At 33.8% G+C, this 23,265-nt stretch overlaps 2 protein-coding genes and 1 pseudogene across 2 annotated transcripts; all 3 read left to right on the top strand.

Annotated features, from left to right (window-relative positions):
* Positions 1-1,181: 1,181 nt before the first annotated feature.
* Positions 1,182-7,604, top strand: LOC18037909 (kinesin-like protein KIN-5C). Its single transcript, XM_024182620.1, has 22 exons — positions 1,182-1,450; positions 1,543-1,672; positions 2,324-2,482; positions 2,577-2,926; positions 3,005-3,143; positions 3,248-3,345; positions 3,432-3,588; positions 3,708-3,777; positions 3,887-3,963; positions 4,098-4,151; positions 4,267-4,347; positions 4,428-4,539; positions 4,619-4,705; positions 4,789-4,964; positions 5,125-5,286; positions 5,411-5,518; positions 5,809-5,967; positions 6,040-6,123; positions 6,208-6,413; positions 6,892-7,001; positions 7,155-7,306; positions 7,407-7,604. The coding sequence occupies exons 1-22, from the start codon at positions 1,392-1,394 to the stop codon at positions 7,602-7,604; spliced, it is 2,928 nt and encodes a 975-aa protein (XP_024038388.1). The 5' UTR covers positions 1,182-1,391.
* A 461-nt stretch (positions 7,605-8,065) lies between these two features.
* Positions 8,066-9,960, top strand: LOC18037908 (annotated as a pseudogene).
* Positions 9,961-20,738: 10,778 nt separating this feature from the next.
* LOC112097402 lies at positions 20,739-22,396 on the top strand. The gene is made up of 3 exons (XM_024182619.1): positions 20,739-20,793; positions 21,560-21,739; positions 22,040-22,396. The coding sequence occupies exons 2-3, from the start codon at positions 21,653-21,655 to the stop codon at positions 22,394-22,396; spliced, it is 444 nt and encodes a 147-aa protein (XP_024038387.1). The 5' UTR covers positions 20,739-20,793; positions 21,560-21,652.
* Positions 22,397-23,265: the final 869 nt, after the last annotated feature.

Below are 23,265 nucleotides of genomic sequence, written 5' to 3'. Positions count from 1 at the left end.
TTTACAGCAGCAGCTACAAATTCTCCCTTATGATTTCTGATGGCAATGCCCAGGCCAACATATTGATCTTTCCAACTTGGCTGAGAAAAAAAGCTAACACACCTAAATCATTTGCTTTTTTTTTTAACACAAATTCATGTCAAAATAGTATTCATGGAGTGACAGAACAAACTGAACATGTGTATCGGCAACAAAACAGCAAACCACATTTTAAAAAAATTAATTCACATTTTAAAAAATAACTACCTATCGAATATAATTCACGGTAGCAGTTTGCCAACATCCAATTAAACTGGACAATGTTCTTATACTAACACCAATTTAATCAATCTCATGCCAACAAAATCATATTTACCAAATAGAAAATAATTATTAAATATAAGAAAGAAGGGGAATGATACAAAAAATTACTAGCAAACACAAAGATTCTCAACATTCACCATTTTCCCAAGCAAATTAAAACCCAATGGATAGCAAATTCGATTGTATGCAAGCCTTAAAAAAGAAAATATCAGCAACTCACATAACAAAGATGGAGCCGAGAGGGCAAAAGCAGTCGAGATAGTTGGATGGAGCAGCAGTGGTTGTGGCGAGATGGCGCACTAGCGGCGACGGAGATGAAGCAGCAGTGATGTCGATCGAGATGAAGCAGCAACGGCACCGGAGATGAAGTGCATCAACCGAGATGGGCACATAGAGAGAGAGCAGATCTGGAGAGAAAAGGACAGAAAGCTTGCTGTTGTGTGTAGATCGGCGAAGATAAGGAGAGGGACAGAGAGAGTTTCGTTGTGAGCAGATCAAGAAAGGAGGTAGAGAGAGCACCGTGAGTCAGCTTCGTTGTGAGTAGATCAGGAAATTCGTGAACGAAATTTTTTGTTGGCTTTTATTTTTTGATTTGTTTTTGAGTTTGGCTTTGTAATAAGTAGAGAACATGTTAAACATGTTTTTGCTTTGTTAGTTATAAAAAGTAGATTTGGATTTCTTATTTTGCAATTTGTTTTTGGATTCAGCCCACCAAACATGTATTATATCAGTACTCCGAAAATGAAAATGAAAACACTAGCCCAAAAACGATACCAAACGGGCCCTTAGTCAAATCAACCAAATTCAAATTTAGCACAAACGTAGACCGTCGATCAACAGCCCTAAAAAATCAACCGTTGAATAAATAACCAAGCGAGCGGCTCCCCAAAAAATTCAAAATCTCACTTCAGCCCGCTCTCTCTCATTTCAGATTCGATTCCGGAGATAGGAAGAGAGACAGAGATAGATTTTGAAAAAAATAAAAATAAAAAAAGTTTCAAAATCTCACATTCGAAGAAGATCTGAGCAAAAATTAACAAGTTAACACGATAGGTTCGTGCGATTCTCCCGCTAATCGCCGGTTCAAAATGTCGGGTCGCCACGAAAAAGAGAAAGGCGTTAACGTCCAAGTACTTCTCCGTTGCAGGTGACCGTCAGGGTTTCGTGATTCGATGTTTCCTTCTATTTTGATTGTTGATGTAATTGCTGATGGTTCTCTCGTTTTGAGTGGTTTCTCAGGCCGTTTAGTGAAGAAGAGTTGAAAAATAACGCGCCGCAAGTGGTGACTTGTAATGAGTATCAAAGAGAAGTCGCTGTTTCGCAGAGTATTGCCGGGAAGCATATCGATAGGGTTTTTACTTTCGATAAGGTAATTTGTTTTTAAATTCAGTTATTTTTTGTTTTAGATTTGAAAATTAAGTAATTAAGCTAATTCATTTGTGATTTGAACTCCGGTACGGACTTCATATTACTAAGTTTGGTCAAATATTAGTAACTTTGTTTTTGGATTAAGATAAGTTTTACTTATGGATCATTGTTTATGCTATGGTTGAACTTCAATTCCAGGCACTGTTGCTAAACAGAGATTTTGTGAAAATGTCTTCCGTATTAATCACGCTGATCAACAATCATTGAAAAGCCAATGTAGTTAGTTTGATTTGAGTAAAGTTTCAGTTGTAATTCATGGTATTATTTATAGTTTGTGAATGATAATTGTTTGTCCTTCAGAAGGTCTATGTCACATTAAAAGTGAATGGTTATTGTGGAATGTCTCAGTTGGGATTCTTTTAATTCGATCTGTGGCCTTACTGTGACATGAATAGTGCCTTTGTTTGTTGATTGGATGCCTTCTGTTTGGTGAATATACCTTGTTCCATTAAACTTTTGATCTAGTTCTTATCTAGTAGAGCTTTAATAGGTTTCGGTAAATATGTTTTCTCATAGTATGCTGTGTTAGGAAGTTATATTTCAATGTGTTATTTTGTGGTCGATTCTGAAGTTGTATTTAAGGATTGTGTAGGTTTTTGGTCCCTCAGCTCAGCAGAGAGATCTTTATGAACAAGCGGTGGTTCCAATTGTGAATGAAGTTTTAGAAGGTTTCAATTGCACCATATTTGCATATGGTCAAACTGGAACAGGGAAGACATACACGATGGAGGGGGAATGCAAAAGGTCGAAGGTATAATATGTGTCCTGTTGTTCGATTCTTGCAAATACCCTTTCTTCTCTTTGTCAATGAATCTTACATTTGGTAGTTATGTTCAATGAGACAGAGTGGGCCCAACGGAGAATTACCTCCAGAAGCAGGGGTTATACCCAGAGCTGTTCAGCAGATTTTTGATACTCTTGAGAGTCAAAATGCGGAGTACAGTGTGAAAGTCACTTTCTTAGAGTTATACAATGAGGAGATCACTGATCTGCTTGCCCCAGATGAAATTTCAAGGGCTGCTGTTGAGGATAAGCAAAAGAAACAATTACCTCTTATGGAGGATGGAAAAGGTGGAGTACTTGTAAGGGGTCTGGAGGAGGAAATTGTCACTAGTGCGAGTGAAATTTTTACTCTATTGGAGCGAGGGTCTGCAAAACGTCGAACTGCTGAAACTTTGTTAAACAAGCAGTCAAGGTAGCTGATTTGGCTATTTTTGTGTTCAAAGTCAAAGTTGAAATTTCTATATTACTAAGAATCTATCCTGTGTTTCAGTCGATCGCATTCTTTGTTTTCCATTACAATACATATCAAGGAAGCAACACCAGAAGGAGAAGAACTTATAAAGTGTGGCAAGTTAAATTTAGTTGATTTAGCTGGCTCTGAAAATATATCACGATCTGGTGCTAGAGAGGTAATGTACAATTAGCTTTTTGTGCAAATTCATATTAGATTTTGAATTTTAATGTGGAAAAGCTGAAATTGTTAATGCATTGATTTGATCTTATTGTTTAATAGGGTCGTGCAAGGGAAGCTGGTGAAATTAACAAAAGCTTACTTACTCTAGGGCGAGTGATTAATGCACTTGTAGAGCATCTTGGTCATATTCCATACAGGTTTAAGCAACATTTTTATGTAATTTTGATTGTCTCCATAATCTGATTATTATTGAATCTGAGTGTAAGGTTGAATTGTGTTTCAGGGATAGCAAACTAACACGGTTACTTCGTGATTCTCTCGGTGGAAGAACCAAGACATGCATTATAGCTACAGTTTCACCAGCTGTTCATTGTCTGGAGGAGACCTTGAGTACACTGGACTATGCACACAGGGCCAAGAATATTAAGAATAAACCTGAGGTTTGTCCCTGTTCTATTTGCGTGTGATAAAGATCATGATTTCTCATATATCAGGTAATGATTTCTATATTATTAAATGTATTCTCATGAGTTCCTTCTTTGTTAATTGCTGTTTGTAGGTCAACCAAAAGATGATGAAATCAACTCTTATAAAAGACCTTTATGGTGAAATTGATCGACTTAAGGCAGGTGAGATGCTTTTCACAGTAGTCGGTGGTGAAAATGCATGAAAGCAAGTAATTGTTCTGTGTAATGCATAATGGGTTAAGATGTTAACTCTATTTAACATTGTCTCCAGAGGTTTATGCTGCACGTGAGAAAAATGGTGTCTATATCCCAAAGGAACGATACTATCAGGAGGAGAGTGAGAGAAAGGTATTGCATCATTCCTAAATTTAAGCAGTGCATACATACATATACTGCTATGGATACTTGTTTGTGAAGTTCCATTTGTCCACCCAATATTTAGAATACTCATCTGACCCCAGTGTTCTCTTTCTTGCATTTAGGCAATGGCTGATCAGATTGAACAAATGGGTGTTCAGTTAGAAACCCATCAGAAGGTTAGTCTATTTGTTGTTAATTTCAGATTTAATAATTGGCACATATGCCATGCAAATTTCTGACATGATAGACAAATTTTAACTTAATCACATTTTGGTATATTCCTAAAACCAGCAACTCGAGGAGTTGCAAGACAAATACGATTGCCAGGTTCGGCAATGCTCAGATTTGAGTAGCAAACTTGAATTAACTGAGGTGAGTTTTCTGATACGTTTTTGGTTATTTATCTTTCTGGATATATTCCTGGTTTCTTATAGAATATGTAATAAATGCAGAGTAACCTTGACCAAACAATAAAATTGCTTAATAACACGGAGGAACAATTGAAGAAGTGTCAATATGCTTTAAAAGAGAAGGATTTTATTATTTCTGAACAGAAAAAAGCAGGTATGTATAAATTTTCTTCTTAAAATTTTGATTATGTTTTATAAATTATTATCACGTTTAATATCTTTTGATGAAACAGAAAATGCTTTGACTCATCAAGCTTGCACTTTGCGGGGTAGCTTGGAGAAAGCCCTTCAGGATAATGTGCTGCTTTTTCAAAAGATAGGTATTTAGCTTTTCCTTCAGTTATAATCAGTAAATCTTTTTCATCAGTAACAAAACATCTGACTCTGAGATGGTTTGTTACAGGAAGAGAAGACAAACTGAATGCTGATAACAGATCAGTTGTTGAAAATTTCCAAGTTGAGCTTGCTCAGCAAATTGGTTCTCTTTGCGACATTGTGGACTTATCTACGTGTCAACAAAATGAACATCTTAAACATGTTGAGAAACTTTGCCATTCTCTTTTAGGCATACATGAAAAGGTATTTGATATAGTTTGGTTACATTTAAAGCTGTTTGTTGTCATAGATTTCTAGTGTTATATTGTTTTTTATGTTCTGTTTGTTCTTTTTCTTTTCAGCAATTAAGACTAATAAAACTTTGTAACCAACTTGTTCTTTTACCTCTAAACCTTGTCATTAGGCGGTTATTGATTTGAAGAAGAAAGTAACAGCATCAAGGGCTTTGTACTGCTCTCACATGGAGGCAGTACAAAATGTTGTGCGTTTGCATAAGGCCTGCTCAAATGCGAATTTAGAGGAAATTTCGGCTTTTGCTTCTTCTAATTCAGAATCTATTAAAGAAGTATGTAACAGTTGTTCCAGAAACAATGCATTGTGTTTCTCTGTTTCCTTTTCTGCACCATAATTATATGATGGTTTGGCTCCCTCTAATAATTTACAACTCCACATTTTTTTCTATTAATCAGTTTCTAGCATCAGAGGCTAGAGAAGCTGCTTCAATATATGAAAATCTTCAGACTAATCTTTCGACTCAACAAGGAGAAATGGCTATCTTTGCAAGGGAAATGCGTCAGGTTTTTATGTTGATCTTTAGCTTGTTTCTGTGCTGGTATTTTAGATGGAATCCTTTATCATTTGTACAATCTTTGATCTATATTTTCTTCACTTTGATTGTCTAAATGTTTATCTGTTGAGAAACATCTTCAAATCTTTTTGCAATCAACCAATTATTCCGTGTTGATTATGGTTGTTCATTATTGTTGCATCGTGTATCTATCATAATTCTTTGTGGTTGCTTTTTCTTTTTTATTTCAACTGTTAGATCTAAATCTTTTATATGCTGTGCCTTTTTGAAATCCAACAGAGGTTCCAAGTTACCATTGAGCGAACAAAGGACATTGCTGAGTACACTAATGGATTTCTACAGAAGCTTTTGGAAGAGTCAAAATCATTAGAAAATTATGCTGTGCAAGCTGATGAGAATCAAATGAAGAGCATTGCTGATTTTCAGAAGGCTTATGAGGTATGATGTACATTTTTATGATCAGGTAGACATTATATTGCTGGTCTAACTTCTCTAGTATATCCTGTGCAGGACCAAACAAAATCTGATACAGAGAAGCTTATTGCTGATGTGACTAGCCTAGTCTCTAGTCACATGCGTCGTCAAAAAGAATTGGTTTGTCCATGCTTTCTCCTTTTTCGTTATTCTGTTCTAATATCTATTAATATGGCTGAAGAAAGACTCATGGTGAAAATACAGGTGGAAGCAAGGCTTGTTGATTTTAGAGAAAATGCTGTTTCAAGCAAGCTATTTTTAGATGGACATGCTTCATCAGTGGAGGGCATAACTACTGATGCTAAGCGAAAATGGCAGGCATTTGCCATGCAAGCTGACAACGATGCCAAAGATGGTGCCCACCACTCTTCTGCCAAACATTGTAGAATGGAATTGCTTCTACAGGAGTGGTAGGTTTGTTTGTATTACCGCATATTGATCTGCGTTAGGCTCATGAAAAAACACAAGCCCCGAGTTAGCCTCCTTTCGGAGCCATCACACAAGTCTTTGTGCCAGAGTTAGCCTCATGAAAAGGAGAGGAATCAGTGAATGAGATGGAGAGTAAACATGTATCGAGCATGATTTCGCTTACCAGGTCGGTGATCGGCAGGCTTTGTATTTTCCCTCAGTAAACAGATAAGGCATATAATGTCTTGCTTAATCTGTACACACTTTAAATTCCACATATGATTTGAGTAGATTAAACATCAACTGTGACTAATAAGTACTAACAATCAGTTCCAACTGGAATTAGTGGATACAACCATATTTTTGGTCATTGAGATTTGAGACTATGACTAGAACAGTTATCATCATTTTGTTTAATATTTAGAACCATGTGCTTTCATATCCACTGCGGTAGGTTAATTATTTAATTCTTTGCTACAGGAATGCTTCTTATAGTAATGAGCAGCATGATATTGAGGTTGACACAGCTCGAGTTGCCGCGGAGGAAGAAGTGGCTAAAAGCAGCGAAGATGCCCTTCAGCTCATTGCTAGTGAGTTTATCTTAAAAGGATCTTGAGTTTATTAGTGATAAATCTTGTTCGATTTCATTTAAAACGTAAAATTTAAAAAGTATCATACTAGTAAAATGACCAATAATAATTGTAGTTGGAGGTGTGATATTTTGATTTTCGAATGTGGTTCAGGTGCATCAGAGCAGGAGCAGGCATCAATAGCTGAAGTTTTGGATGATGTAAAGGCTCATGAAAAGACGATCAATCTTTTCCGGGAGAGTCACTCTGCCCAATCGGGATCAATAAAAGAGAAGGCTCAAGAAACCTTCCAGCAACGATATATGGTATAGTATTCAACTTAATTTTTGTTCATCTTTTATCAACACTATGACTTGAACAAAATTACTCAAATAATTTGGTTCGAATGTTGAAAATTATGTGCAGGATTATGAGTGTACTGGTACAACTCCTACAAGATGTGAATCGGAGGTACCTACTAAAGGTACTATCGAGTCACTTAGAGCCATGCCAATGGAGACCCTGCTAGAGGAATTCCGGGAAAACAATTCGTATGAATCATTTGACGTGAAGGAATTAAAACCGTCTCTGATACCACGATCGCCCCTTTCCCAAATCAACTAAACTCGGCGCGGTCTCGTGGAAATTTTTTGTTTCTGTATCACTAGTGTACCTTGTTTATTATCGCAAAATGATGATTGTAATGTTTCAGAAAAGCACAGGCGGAGGGTTGCTAGTTTGTAATTTCTCTAGTATGAATAAATCCCATCTTGGGATTTAATATTGTGATTAAATTAGAAGAATGTAAATTGAGGTACACTCCACAGTTAGGTTTTTAAGTTTCATATTGAGAGTACTGGGATGCATTAAGAAATATCATGGCTTCTTTCATTCTGGTTGGCTTTGAAGTAAACATGGCGTTATTTGGAATGATTCATTTGATTATAATTAAAAGAACCATCTTCATTATTTTCTTTTTCTATTTCTATTTGTTAATTTGTTCAGCCCGCACTCTTAACACAATCAAAAGTTATAAAAGATTCATATGATTTCTGATTGTTTTCACTCGTTCAATTCCGAATCCAATGTCCAAACTCAAAAAGCATGGCTTCCTTGTCTCTATCAGTGCAAAGCTTCGGTTTTTCTCATCTTCCACAACTGCTGCTATCGCATTGGAACCTCATGGTCACGAACAAAATCCCATGAACCCACGAGTCCCATGCAAATGGGACCAGATTGTCAATTTACACGCTCTGTCGATCCAAAGTTTTTTATCTCTTCACTACTTAGCTGCAGAAACATTTTTCAGATAAGACAAGTGCATGCCCAAATTGTTGCCGGTGGTACTCTAACTAATCTCATTGTTGCAAACAAATTGCTTTATATTTACGCCCTACACAAAGCTTTAACTGATGCTCATGCATTATTCAATGGGATGAAAGAGAGAGATTCAGTTTCTTGGAGTGTAATGGTTGGAGGGTTTTCTAAAGTTGCTGATTTTATAAACTGTTTTGAGACTTTTAGGGAATTTATTAGATGTGGCATGCAATTAGATAGCTATACTTTGCCTTTTGTGATTAGGGCTTGTAGAGATAGAAAGGATATTGTAATGGGAAGATTGATTCATGACATTGTTCTGAAATCTGGGTTGGATATAGATCAGTTTGTATGTGCAGCTCTTGTTGATATGTATGCTAAGTGTAAAGTTATTGATGATGCTAGGCAGTTGTTTGATCAAATGCCAACCAGGGACCTTGTCACTTGGACAGTGATGATCGGTGCGTGTGCGGAGTCCGGAAATGCTAATGAATCCTGGGATTTATTCGAGAGGATGAGAGGGGAAGGTGTTGTACTGGATAATACGGCTATGGTGAGTGTTGTTTATGCTTGTGCGAAACTGGGGTCTATACATAAGGCTAGACTTGTTCATGATTTTTTAACAAGGAATAAATTTTTATTGGATGTGATTTTGGGGACTGCGGTGATTGATATGTATGCTAAGTGTGGGAGTATTGATTCTGCAAGGGAAATCTTTGAAAGGATGCGACAAAAGAATGTAATTTCTTGGAGTGCAATGATTGCAGCTTATGGGTATCATGGGCAGGGAAAGAAAGCTCTTGATTTGTTCCCCATGATGTTAAGTAGCAGGGTATTACCAAACAGGATCACCTTTGTATCCCTGCTATATGCTTGTAGTCACACAGGCTTGGTTGAAGAGGGTCTTCGGCTTTTTTCTTCAATGTGGGATGATTTTGCTGTTAGGCCAGATGTGAAACACTATACTTGTATGGTTGATCTTTTGGGACGTGCTGGAAGACTTGATGAGGCCTTGAAATTGATTGAAAGCATGAGTGTTGAAAAAGATGAGGGGTTATGGGGTGCTTTGCTTGGAGCATGTAGAATTCACAAGAATGTAGACCTAGCAGAAATGGCCGCAAAATCCCTACTCGAACGACAGCCGCAGAATCCAGGGCATTATGTACTACTTTCCAATATTTATGCAAATGCTGGTAGGTGGCAAGATGTGGCAAAGATTAGGGATCTGATGACACGTAGGAGATTAAAGAAAATTCCTGGTTGGACTTGGATTGAGGTGGAGAATAAAATTCATCAATTTAGTGTTGGTGATAGTACTCATCCTCAGTCAGAGGAAATCTATCGAATGCTGGTGACGTTAAGTGAGAAATTGGAGTTGGCTGGTTATATCCCTGATACAAACTTTGAGTTGCATGATGTTGATGAAGAAGTTAAGGTTGGAAATTTGTATTCACATAGTGAGAAGTTGGCAATTGCATTTGGCCTTATTGCCACACCTGAAGGCACTCATATTAGGATTATGAAGAATCTGAGAGTTTGTGGTGACTGCCACTCATTTATCAAGCACGTATCAGCTATAACAAGGAGGGTGATTATTGTCAGAGATGCAAACCGGTTTCATCACTTTGAAGGAGGGGCTTGTTCGTGTAGAGATTATTGGTAATAAGCTCATAAGGGTCTCGAGAGGTTAGCATTCCTCTAGCATAAGAAAGCATACAGGGAAATTAAGTTCCTGTATCTTAAATCTACAATTTTTTGCTCCTTTCATAGAGGTTATATGGGAACCTGGATTGTTACTTGTTAATAATATAAATCTCAATTCATCAGAATCATCAGGTCAGTCGTTCAATGGATAGTTATGCTCCTTTGGAAAGCATAAAGCAACTTGTAGGTCCTGAGAAGAGCTAAACAAGTATTGTGTTGCCTGTCCTAATTTTGTCCCGAAAATAACTACTAACAGATTTTCATCCTTCAAGGTACATCATGGCTGTCTATTTGATAGCATGTGTGATGAACTCCAGAACTGTTGTGAAGACAGACAAGCTAACCAATTATTTGGCACCCACTAACCAGTACTTCTCCGTTTAGAGGAAGCAGACGTGTTAGGTAGATCAGAAATCTCACATTTGGCTTCCATTTTTTCACTTATGCTTTATCTGAGTTACTTGTCAGGCTGTCCATGTGGTACAGAAAAAGAGTCATTGGTGCTACCGCTTCAGCTTAATCAAGGGAATGAACTAAAGCATGTTTTCAGTGGTTCTCTTAAGACTTCATGATATTAAGAACAATCAGCGGCAATCAAATCGTGCAGTCTCCATTGTTTCTCATTAGGCATCTCTTATATGATTGAAGCTGGCGAATTGATGATTTTTTGGCCATGCCATTGTTGGACATCTGTTCTTCTTTAGATTTTTTTTTTTTTATAAATGTAGTGTGTTGTATGAGACTGAAAAATTCTTTGGCTGGCACCACCGGTTGCCTCAGCTTTTGATATCTTCTGTTTTCACTACAGCTGAAATGGCCAAAGTGGAGGATCAATCTGGGTCTATGCAATCTCGCCTTATGATACACCTACAGCCCATCTGGGTCACCTCTCAAAACTGCTCTCACTTTCAACTTTTTGGGTGTTTTTGAGAATATTTCTAGTATTGTCAATAGTGCTTTCAGAAGTAGGATAATGACAAACGTCTTTCAAGCCCACTTCGTAGTGCTTCAACTCAAAACAGACAAAAAGAAGTTTTCGAGAGTAAAAAGGTGTTGCAAGTGCTTCTAGAAATGAACACATTCGACAGTAAGTGCTTTCATTGACAAGGCTTCCAAATGCCGCACTTCTATTTGGTGAACACATTCCCATACACAAACGCTTAAGGAAAGAAGAGGAGGGTTTGGCCAACCTATCTAAAATTGATGGCTCTTGCGCCACTACTGCTCATGCTTCATTTAGCCAACCTTTTAAATAGTGCATCTTTTCTAATCTACTGTTTAGTGCGCGTGAACAAAAAGCGAAAGTGAAATGGTTAATCAAATTTTAAATAATGACGAAATATTGACATTAGTGGCTTTCATCTCTCATTCTCATTTTTCAATAATTCTCTCTTCACGAACATTTAGAGATATATATTTTATCTTAATACTACTGGGAGTAGAGACCATCCAAATAAACATGCAAATTAGGACAAAACAATGTTGCTTCGGTCCCAGTTTTGGCCGTTTATGATTTAATTATTTGTAGTCCCAAATGTTTGCTGTATGTTAAAAAAACAGGCTAATGGTTTTGAAACTTAACATTTAAGTCCTATAATTTGTTTGACTAAATTAAAAAAAAAAAAATCATATTCGTTTCAATTTTTATCAGAACACGGAATCTCTTTGTCCTTGCACTCTCCTGCACGTTTCTTTATTTATTTTTACATTCCTTTTTAATATTTTTTTTTTTTTTTCAGTTGTTGTATTAAGAGCATTCAAAATTGTTTAATCATGATTAAAGAAGTAGCAAACCAAATCACTCCAAACTTGTTTGGATTCCCTGCCAACTTCTTGGGCAAATACATATAATTAACAATAAAACGTATTGCTTGAATCCTAACTCAAACTAAATATAGAGGGATTCTTTCATATATATATAGGTAAGCTATTTAGTGGTGTCCACATCTGTGAGAATCACCTTTTTCTTGTTTCTTTTATAAGAAAACATCATATCAATTTGTTAGACATAAGATCAGTTTTCTCAAATTCATATAAAAAAAAAAAAAATCAAACAACTTGGCCATCTTTGTCTGGTACAGAATGGATACAAATTACTTTTTGAAAGAACCAAGTTCGGTTTTGGTTAGATTCTGCAAGTGCACTACGTTTGAAGTTTTCTTTAAAATTATATTGAAAGGATCTCAATTCCTAGAGCAAAGAGTTGCTTTCCATAGTTGAAATGACTGCCGTATATATATGCTATTCATTTGATGATGAAGAGCATGCAAGTGCAGTCAGATTCAAGTGTGGTTAATTTCAATTCCAAGCTTCTTGTACTATCTCAAGATAATTTACTATTTACATCTATTGATACCGATAAATAAAAAATATATATACATACACATGTTATTACTTACTGGATAAGTTATTTTTAACTGAACTTTCTAAAACAAATTTTGAACCATTAATCACCTGTAATCCATTATTATATTGGTACGATTAAATGGAACTTTTGATTTTAAATATTTACTGTTATATGACATGAGATTAATGACTTAAAATTTTTTATAAAAATAACAAGCTCATTACTTAATATGAATAAACTTGCACCAGCTACATGCATGTCCACACGTTTGGTTATATGGTCAATATACTGATAAGATTGGAATACTGTATTGGTGTAAGCATATATTTCCAGAGATATTTTCTCAACTTGCAATTGCATATGAAAAAAAAAAAAAAAAACATTCATCGAATTTTTGCGGCAAACACATGGCTAAAAAGCTTTTGAAAAACAGACATTGAATAAAAATGTCTAAATATTGCAGATTTGTGTGCATCTCCTGTTTTGAGGAAAGCTTGGGGAAATTGATGATTCACCATCAATGTGAAACAACACATAAATTCAACAAAATTAATGCAAATGTCTGAAAGCTGCAAGCAACTAACATTAATAATGCAACTCTACTCATTAACAAATTGGGTGTGTGGCAGATAATTGTAACAACACAAAAGTGTTGTCACTTCGCTTGTCAAATTACTTAACATGCCTCGTGCTGTTTACAATTACATTTCATCTATTTAATTTGTCACTTATATATATAGAGAGTCAATCTTGAGGCCCTATGCAGATGTAGGAAGCTCTTCTATTACATAAAATAGTCCTCGTTGACCTCAAATTAAAATTCATATAATTTCTTCCAAATTTTTTAAAAAATAGTCACAATTGTACCTGCTCTAAGTTAATCCGAATATAATTTATTGAAGTAATATAAAATGTGTCGAAAAGAATATCAGTGATGAGAACAAACTATAGAAATGAGTCCACGTAGAGTGCATATCAAAATAAGGAATATTGTTGATTGTAGCTTGGAGCATCACTTATAATAAGTATATACAGTCTGTTTGTTTGTTAGTGCTTGTTGGCATTAATTCACACTCAAAAAGTACTTTTAAAAAAAAAAAAATAATTTCAGCTGTAATTAACAACAATACTAAATAAAACTTAATATAAACTCGATGTCCTTTTTAAGCACTTGGGCAGGTGCTACAGGATATCGTTGTTGCTCCACATATATAGTTTCTTCTTTTATACTGTTTTCTTTTTTTCGTATCACTTATTGCAAGAAAGAAAGCAACTAATCACATTTAATTGCAAAAAATTGTAAAAATTAGTTCCGAAGTGTTTTTGGTGGCCTTATTTTGGTCGGACACGTAACGTAATTGAGTCAGATACACTGCCTATTTTTAAGTCGTCATATCAAATTACATATTAAAGCTAAAGCTAAAATTAAAGTTATGTACATTTGTCCTCTCTCTCAATATATTAAATTTAATTCTCGTTTTGTCCTATGTACATTTACTATTATAGTTCTAGCTAGTAGAATGATAATAGAAGACAATTAATGATCGGTCTTTGATTAATGGGTGAAATTTCACATTTATATTCAACCTTTTTTAAAATATATATATATATATATATATTCATGGATTGAAACATATATCCTTTAAGTGTCCAACTTTACTCTATAAGGGTACGTCATTTTAATATATTTAAGAGATTTTGTGACAAATATAGAAGAACCGTTTCCTTACCTCAGATGTTTTATATATGAAACCAAGTATTATTTACCTCTAAAAATTTACACGTGGATGACAGTTTACAAAGTAGAAATTGGCTTAATATGGTAAAAGAGCTCCACTTCACAATTTGCAAACTGCGAACATATCCATTTACAATATTTTGACTCGAAACAGTTCTTTTCATGAACCCTTTTAGATTAAGGAAAATAGTTCTTTTCGTGAAGCAATAATGTTAAAAAAGGCAAAATATATGTCAACTCATTCAGTATATTTGACTCTTATGATCTTATCATCCTCCATAACTATCTATCTTTGAATTCGCAGGCAAACATGCATCGCCAAGTCAACAGTGCCAAAATTTAGCCAAAATTGCAGAAGTTTCCTAGAAAATTAAAAAAAAAAAAAAAAAAGCTAGTAAGAAATTAATCGAAATCATATATAGTTTCTAGGGGAAAAAAAGAGAGAGTTAAGATCACAAATAATATCCATGCTTATCCAAACAAAATTTTGAATCACCCACCACAAGAAAATACAGTATTGGCTACAAATTCTATTGCAACAAAACTTATTTTATTGCTAAAATTCATATCTTGCAACAAAAATTAGTCTTTATCGCTATAGCTAAACAGATTTTGTTCTTCTTAATGATGTGGAATAGGCAAGAAAATTAGAATATATGGCAACAAAATATTTTCTTGCCCTACGCTATGTTTGGCAACAAAAGTGTTCTTGTTGCCTAACAAGCTTAATGAAGGCAAAATATGTTTCGTTGCTCAAGTTTTTTCACAAGAAACACTTGAATCAGTTGCAACAAATGAAATATTGCAAAAAGTTGTGATTAGCGAGAAAATTTGTTTTGTGCTCTAAGAGTTTTTTGCAACGAGATTAATTTTGTTGCGCAAAGGTTAACAAAAATATTAAATTTTCCAATATTGCTAATAGCAGATTGTTGCACTAAAGTTCCATATGATGTTCAATAACTATTATGTGGCACCATTATAGCCTCATGTTTCACTATAATTAGTATAGTATTTCTTGTCTGGCAACCATATTCCTCTTTTGACACATCTTGATAAATTGTTAAATTATTTTAATTATGATTCCAAATTTACTTTTCAGGTAATAAGGTTTATAATAATATTTTATACAAAATTTAAAATGATGACATTAAATCTAAGAAAAACGATGGTTTACTTGTTTAAAAAAGATATCAATGATAATAACATATAAAAATTACAATTAGTAATAATATTGATCATAATAATGAATTGAAGTATGAATAATGATCATAGTAGTGTTTTATTGTACTATCATTCATTACAAGCAAGAGGAAATTAAATGAATGAAGAATCATTACTAATTACATCAATTTTATTGGACAACTAATTACATCAATTTAAAATAAATTACTTAGTGGGGTGTGTGTATTCGCAAGTTGGTAAATTGGATTAATTTAATTTTTCTAGTAAGTATAATTTATTAGAGGATCAAAAAGGTCTTCAATAAATTATTATTGGAAAATACTGAAATTAATATTAAAAAAATCAATTAACAACTTGAAAGTGTATTATTGAATATTGATTCAACACAACACTTAACTAGCTATATATGAAGGTTGGGGAGATTTCTATAAATTAAAAAATTAAAAAAATAACATGTAAGCTAAAATTAATAAATGAAAATATAAAGATAATATAAAAACAAACATGACTTTGTGGGAGACTTTTTATTTCCACGCCCTTTATTTAATAAACCGCGCGCTAACCGAAGTAAAGTTTCCATCTCCAATTTTTTCTTAATTAAAATATTGCTTCTAGAATATTTCCACTTTACTCTCGCTTGTTTCTTTTGCCCAGCCATGGAGTTATTCTCTCTGCCCAAGCTTTAAGCCACTAAAGAGTTGTACTTGGAAGACACCACTCAAGACAACGATTTCTTCAAGTAAATTTAGTATTATTTTATATATTGGCTTGCTGAGTTTGATTTTGTTTAGTGGGTTTTGCTTTAATTATTTATTAAGTGGGTCTTTGTTTTAATTTTTAATTTGTTAAATTAAAGTTAATGGATTATTTTGATGTCTATTTGCCGTTAATTCATCTAAAGAATTATTATATACTGCAACAATAAAATAATACTTGAGGATTATATTCTTTCTCAAACTTCTGTTAATAGTTTTTTGAATTTTTAACTCTATTTCACAGATGAGTTAATTGTTTGGGAGTTTCGTCTTTGCTGAGAACAAAAACTTGAAGAAAGAATTGAATTCTAATTATTACCTTCAGCTTTCAGGTACAATTCATTTTTTTTTAAAGAATTGTCCACATTATTGTGTAAAATTATTTTATTTTTGTTTTGTTTTTGTTCCCTACATATATTAATTTATAGTATCTAGCAGTGAACAATGGATAGGAGTTGGATGCATTTGCGAAATAAATTATGTAAAGAATACTTAGATGGTATCAAGTCTTTTATGAAGGTTACTGAGCAATGTGCACATGAGAATAATCTTGTTCGTTGTCCATGTAAAGAATGTCAAAATGCATTCTTCAAGTCGTTGCATATTGTCAAAGCCTACTTAAAAAGATATGGCATTGCAGCAAGCTATACAAAATGGGTTTTTCATGGTGAAGAACCTGAGTTTGTGGACAATAGTCAAATGAATGTAGGATCTATGCCCAGTAATAGGAGTGCCTTTACATTTGACAATGAAGAGGATGATGATGAAATGTATAATTTAATTCATGATATGTGGGAGCCAATGTCAATGGATGCAGTCACTTCGGAGACAAATATTGAAGAGAATGTTGACATGATACACGATGATATTAGAGAATTTAGAATGGGTGCAGGATTGTTAGAAAAGGCTGGAAAAAGTTTATTTCCTGGTTCTAAGTTATCTGCTTTGAGTTTTATTGTCAAGCTAATGCATATAAAAGTTCTTAATAAATTGAGCAACAAAGCAATAGATATGATTCTCCAATTGTTGAAAGAGGCATTCCCAGAAGGCACAACACTACCAAGTACTACTTATGATGCAAAAAAAATGTTGAAGGACTTGGGCTTAGGGTATGAAGTCATACATGCATGTAAATTTGACTGTGCTTTATTTTGGAAAGAATATAAAGCATTAGAGAAGTGTCCATACTGTGGTGAACCGAGGTACAAGTTTGAAGGCAGTAAAAAGAAAGTACCGCAGAAAGTGTTACGTTATTTCCCTTTAAAACCAAGATTACAAAGATTATTTATATCTAGGCATACAGCATGGGATATGAGGTGGCATCAAGAGAAGAGAGTTGCTGAGGAAGGTATTTTAAGACATCCTGCTGATGGGGAAGCATGGAAAGAATTTGATAGGTTATATCCTTGGTTCGCACAAGAGCCTCGTAATGTCAGGATGGGTCTTGCAACAGATGGCTTCAATCCTTTTGGTAACATGCATAATTCTTATAGTATGTGGCCAATTATACTTGTGCCATATAATTTACCACCATGGAAATGCATGAAAGATCCATTCATGATGATGTCGCTACTCATCCCAGGACCAAAAGCACCAGGTAGGGATATTGATGTTTATATAAGGCCATTAATAGATGAATTAAAAGAGTTGTGGAATCATGGTGTTGAAACCTTTGATGCATCCACTAGACAAACTTTTCATATGCATGCTGCAGTGATGTGGACTATTAATGATTTTCCTGCATATGGAAATTTATCTGGATGGAGCACTAAAGGTTATAAAGCTTGCCCGGTTTGTAATGTAGAAACATCTTCACGGAAGTTGAATAGTAAGATATGCTACATGGGTCATTGTCGATATTTGCCACATGGTCATTCATGGAGAGCTAGTAGAGAACATGATGGTGATTTTGAATTTGATCCAGCACCTAAGGAGTATTTAGGAGATGACATTCTAAGGCAATTGGAGAAGATAAATGAAGCTAGGCCTGGAAAAAATGAAAATAACAAAGATAGAAAGCGAAAACGTAGTGCAAGTGATTTAAATTGGACAAAGAAGAGCATATTTTTTGAGTTGAAATATTGGTCCAAGTTGAAAATAAGACATATTTTGGATGTTATGCATATTGAAAAAAATATATGTGATAGTTTAGTTGGAACTTTGTTGAATATTGAGGGGAAAACTAAAGATACTGTTAAAGCAAGGCTTGACTTGGAGGACTTGAAGATAAAGAAAGAGTTGCATCTAAAACAAGAAGGAAACAAACTTTTAAAACCTCATGCTTCATATACACTGACTTTAAATGAAAAAAGAGAATTTTGTCAATTTCTTAAGTCAGTGAAGTTTCCAGATGGGTATGCTGCAAATATATCTAATTGTGTCAACATCAAGGATGCAAAAGTATCAGGTTTGAAAAGCCATGACTGTCATGTTTTGTTACAACAAATCCTTCCAATTGGAATACGTCCATATTTATGGAAAGATATTTGCTCTGCCATTATTGAACTTTGTAACTTTTTCAGACAGTTGTGTGCAAAAACACTATATAAAAGTGAGTTGGATAAATTAGAGGAGGGGATTGTATTGATACTTTGCAAGCTTGAGCGAATTTTCCCACCTGCATTCTTTGACATAATGGTGCATTTAGCTGTGCACTTACCACGTGAAGCAAAATATGCCGGTCCTGTTGCATTAAGATGGATGTACCCGATTGAAAGGTAATCACATTATTTGATTATAATATTTTTATTATATTTACATTACATTCAAAAGTCACTTTTTTAAATTTAATCATTTGTTGTCGAACAGGGCTTTAGGTCGGTATAAGAGCTATGTAAAGAATAAAGCTCGACCTGAAGGATCGATTGTCGAGGCCTATATCATAAATGAATCGCTGTCTTTTTGTTCATTATATTTAGATTCTATTGAAACCAAATTTAACTGTGTTGAGCGAAATGATGATGGTGGACAAAGAGTTGGAGGACTTTCAGTCTTCTCTCAGAATGTTCGACCTTTTGGTAAAGCTCAGATTGAGTTATCACAACAAGAGATTGACATTGCACATTGGTATGTTTTGAATAACTGTGATGAAGTCCAGGAATACCTAGAGTAAGCATAAAATATATTAGTCATTTTATTTAATTTATATAAATATATTTATATATAACATATCATAACATATCTATTGAAATTATAGTGAGCACAAACGGTTGTTACAAAGAGAATGTGGTGCTAATTTAAATAAAAGACAGCAATTACTTTTTCCTAAGTGGCTTGCAGCACATGTAAGTAATTCTAGCTGTCAAATTAATTAGTTATTCTTTTAACTTTATTATAACAAGCTTATAATAAATCAGTTTATGTTTTATAGATGAGACAATTACGGGATGAGGGATCTTCAACAATAAATGATGAACTGTATGCTTTAGCTTGTGGACCAGATGTTAGAGTTTTTAGTTATTCTGGTTGTATTGTGAATGGAGTGCGATTTCTTGTCACAAGTCGAGATGAGCATCGTACTACTCAAAATAATGGAGTAATGGTGCCAGGGGAGCATGACAATGAAGAAATTGACTTTTATGGTGCACTCAGTAATGTTATAGAATTAATATATCCTCTTGGTTGTCGAGTAGTTCTATTTAAGTGTGATTGGTTTGACACTAATCTTAAGAAAAAAAGAATTAATCATGATTTCCACCTTACTTCTATCAATATAACTCAAACTTGATATAAAGAAGATCCTTTTGTGCTGGCTATTCAAGCACAACAAGTTTCTTATACCGATGATCCAAAGTTAGGAGTGGGCTGGAAGGTTGTAGAAAAGGTGCAGCATAGGGGTTTGTGGGATGTTCAAGAGAAAGAAATGTTAAATGAAGATGAAAATGGAAGGTGGAGTGCAAATGAGCAAGTGTATCAGCAGAATGAGTCATCTGACTTTGTTTTCTTTGTACAACTTGAACATCCTAATGCACAATTGTATAATAGAAATGATGTTGCTCCGCAAGTAATTTCATCAAATGTGTATGTTGAAAAGGCAAGAGATCATGATGCAAATGATTTCAAACTTGTTGAAGAGGAAGATGAAGATGAAACAATGGAGGAATATTTCTCCAGCAGTGAAGAAGAGTTAAATAAGAATTATGATGATAGTGATATTGACTTTTAATCGCATGTGTAATGCTTTATTACCAGCTTCAAGTGTAAGCATTCATGTTTTCTTTGTTGTATTATATATATAGATATAGTGTAAGCTTTCTTGTATTATTATTTAATATGAAATTAATTTATTGGTTTACTAACTTTTATATTCTAACTCTTATATCTTTCTTTCATGCAGCTAAGTATTCTTAAGGGATTCTTGAGCAATCAAACTGACTTGTCCTTTCACTCCTTCATGCACGGTTGTCTTTTAGCTTACTTTTATTTTTTTTGTTTTGTTCATATTATACTCTCTTGTTTAGTTTTAGTTAGTTCTTGTTTAAAAATGTGAATTGATAAGTGCGTATAAGATATTGTGAAGAATACAAGTGGTTGTTATTAATTAAATATGATTAATTGAATATGAAAATTTTATTCAAATATCTTTCATGTTATAATTTCTTTGACAAAATTATAGTTATCTTGATTATTAATAAACTCTAATGTATATTTTTAATAATTACTAGATGGGTCCTGGACATAGAGTTACCAAACGTGTAAGAGCAGAAACTGTTGTCGCATCTACAATTCCCCAATCTCAGCCTGTTATGCCCAGCCAAGAGTTTGTGCAAGGTGCTGTTACAACTCTAGAATTTGGTATTTAAAGAGTTTAATTGGTAGGATTTTTTTTAAAATATAACATACAATATGTTATTTCTTATACTAATACATGTTATATATATATATATATAATAGATATTCAGCCAATAAAGAAAAGAACGCGCGGCCCCTCACGCGGGAAAAAAACAGATGACATTGTGCAATTATCTGGAAAGATAAAACTACATATCTCTCCCGAGACTAATAGGCCAGTAGGTCATAAGTACTCTTCTATGTTGTCAAGTGAGTGTGGATATTTGGTTAGAAGGTTTGCACCTCTTCAACATGAGAAATGGAGCAAGATTCCAGAATCAGAGAAGCAGGTTTTGTTTGATCGACTATTAGTAAGTACTTATGCTTATTAATATTCTTCATCTATCATTTTTTTAAATTATAAACTGAGATATCTTTTTTTCCTAAATTCAGTCAAAGTTTGATATTGATTTGAACTTACCACATGTTCGTCGATGTGTGAATAACATTATGGGTGGGAGATATCGGGATATGAGACATTGGATGTATGATCATTACTTGGATTATCCATCCTTTGAAGAGGCACTTAAGCATTCATATCCAGGCATATGTCCAGATGATTGGGCTTGGCTTTGTCATAACATTTACAATTCCGCAAGTTTCCAGGTCCAATGATATTTATATTATGAACTTTAAATTGTCCAACTAGTTATCAATATGCTTGTATATGTATCTTATTTTCTACTGTTATATTTTTTTAATGTAGACTCAATCTACCAAAAACAAAGCTAATCGTGCTAAGCTCCCATATGTCCATTGTGGGGGATCAAGACCTTTTGTTAATTATCTTGAGGATGACATGGTTGATGGTGAAATAGAATTATTTCGCGTCACTCATTTCAGCAAGACAAAAGGTTGGGTGAATGAGGTGGCACACTTAAACCATGTAAGATGCTTTATTGGAAATAAAATTTTTAATTTTATTATTTCTTATCACCTACATACTGTTGATGAAAGTTTACTCATTGAGTTTTTTTTTCTTAATTTTTCTTTCATGCTCCAATTAACTTTATTATTTGAAATATCAAATAATTAGATTTATAAGTATAACAGCAAGTTTCTTTTTTTTTTTCAATTTACGCCTTAATACAAATTAATTCCATGACCAATGGATTAAATTTCAACTGTTTAATTAATAAAATTCTTTTTGTTCTTCCTTCATTTACTAACGAAGCTTTATGTATAGGACCAAATGGTAGAGATACAACAACAGCAACAAACTGATCCTGAAGAAGCAAAACCACTAACTCAAAGGGAAATATGCATTGAAGTACTTGGAAAGAAATCAGGCTATTTTCGAGGACTTGGCAACGGACCACGCCCAACTTCAAACCACGGTGTTGATACTTCTGAGGCTGACAGATTGCATGGTATTATATCTTCACAACAAAGTAGATTGGATTCACAAGATGTTGAGCTTCAAGAGCAAAAGAAGACTATTGATCAATTGGAGTCCAGATTGTCCCAATTTGAGGGTATGATGCAGCAATTTTTTTCTTCTCAAGGATCCGCTTTTCGCTTTACAGATTCAGCTACTCAATGATTACTCGTTTCAATGATGTCCTTAGAGTATCTTGAACTTGTTAGTATTTTGAATTGGCCATCACTTGATCTTTTTGGTTACTGCTGGTGCATGTCATATCTTTAAGTATTTGGAGTTTGGAGTAGCTGTAATTAGAGATCGTTTATAATTTTTGCTCATTACATTTTTGGGATAGATGACAATCCACTTTTGTATTTGACTATCATTTGTGATTCTTAAAGTCAATTTTGTATATATATATATATAGCTTGGATATTGAATGGGCCTTTAACTTTTAAATTAGTTCAATGACATTAATGATTTTTTTGTTAGATTTCTCAACATATATTTCTAGTTTATTATTGTCATGGTAGGGAAAAAAAATTGGTATCTTTCCCAACGAACTTGGTTTGCTTCCTTTTATACCATGATATTATTAAAAAAAATTGTAGTATTTTTTAATGACAAAATTGATTTGTTTCTAAAAATATTTAAATATTTATTGCAAATTTGTAAAATATTCAACATAAAGAAACAAAGTAGTTTTGTTGCCTAAAATGATCTTAGCTAACAAACACCTTTGTTGGTATGCGTTTTTTTATGTAGTACTTTATTTCTTAGCAACAAATTAGTTTTGTAGTAAATAACTATATAGAAACAAAATAATTTTGTTGTGTAAAATTGTTTGGCGCAACAAAATAATTTTGTTGTGTAAAATTGTTTGGCGCAACAAAATAATTTTGTTGTGTAAAATTGTTTGGCGCAAGAAAATAATTTTGTTGTGTAAAATTGTTTGGCGCAACAAAATAATTTTGTTGTGTAAAATTGTTTGGCGCAACAAAATAGTTTTGTTGTGTAAAATTGTTTGGCGCAACAAAATAATTTTGTTG

Source organism: Citrus clementina, unplaced genomic scaffold (assembly GCF_000493195.1).
Source record: "Citrus clementina cultivar Clemenules unplaced genomic scaffold, Citrus_clementina_v1.0 scaffold_6, whole genome shotgun sequence".
Lineage (NCBI taxonomy): Eukaryota > Viridiplantae > Streptophyta > Magnoliopsida > Sapindales > Rutaceae > Citrus > Citrus x clementina.
The sequence above is the reverse complement of the archived record's forward strand: the minus strand, read 5'-3'. Positions and strand labels throughout refer to the sequence as shown.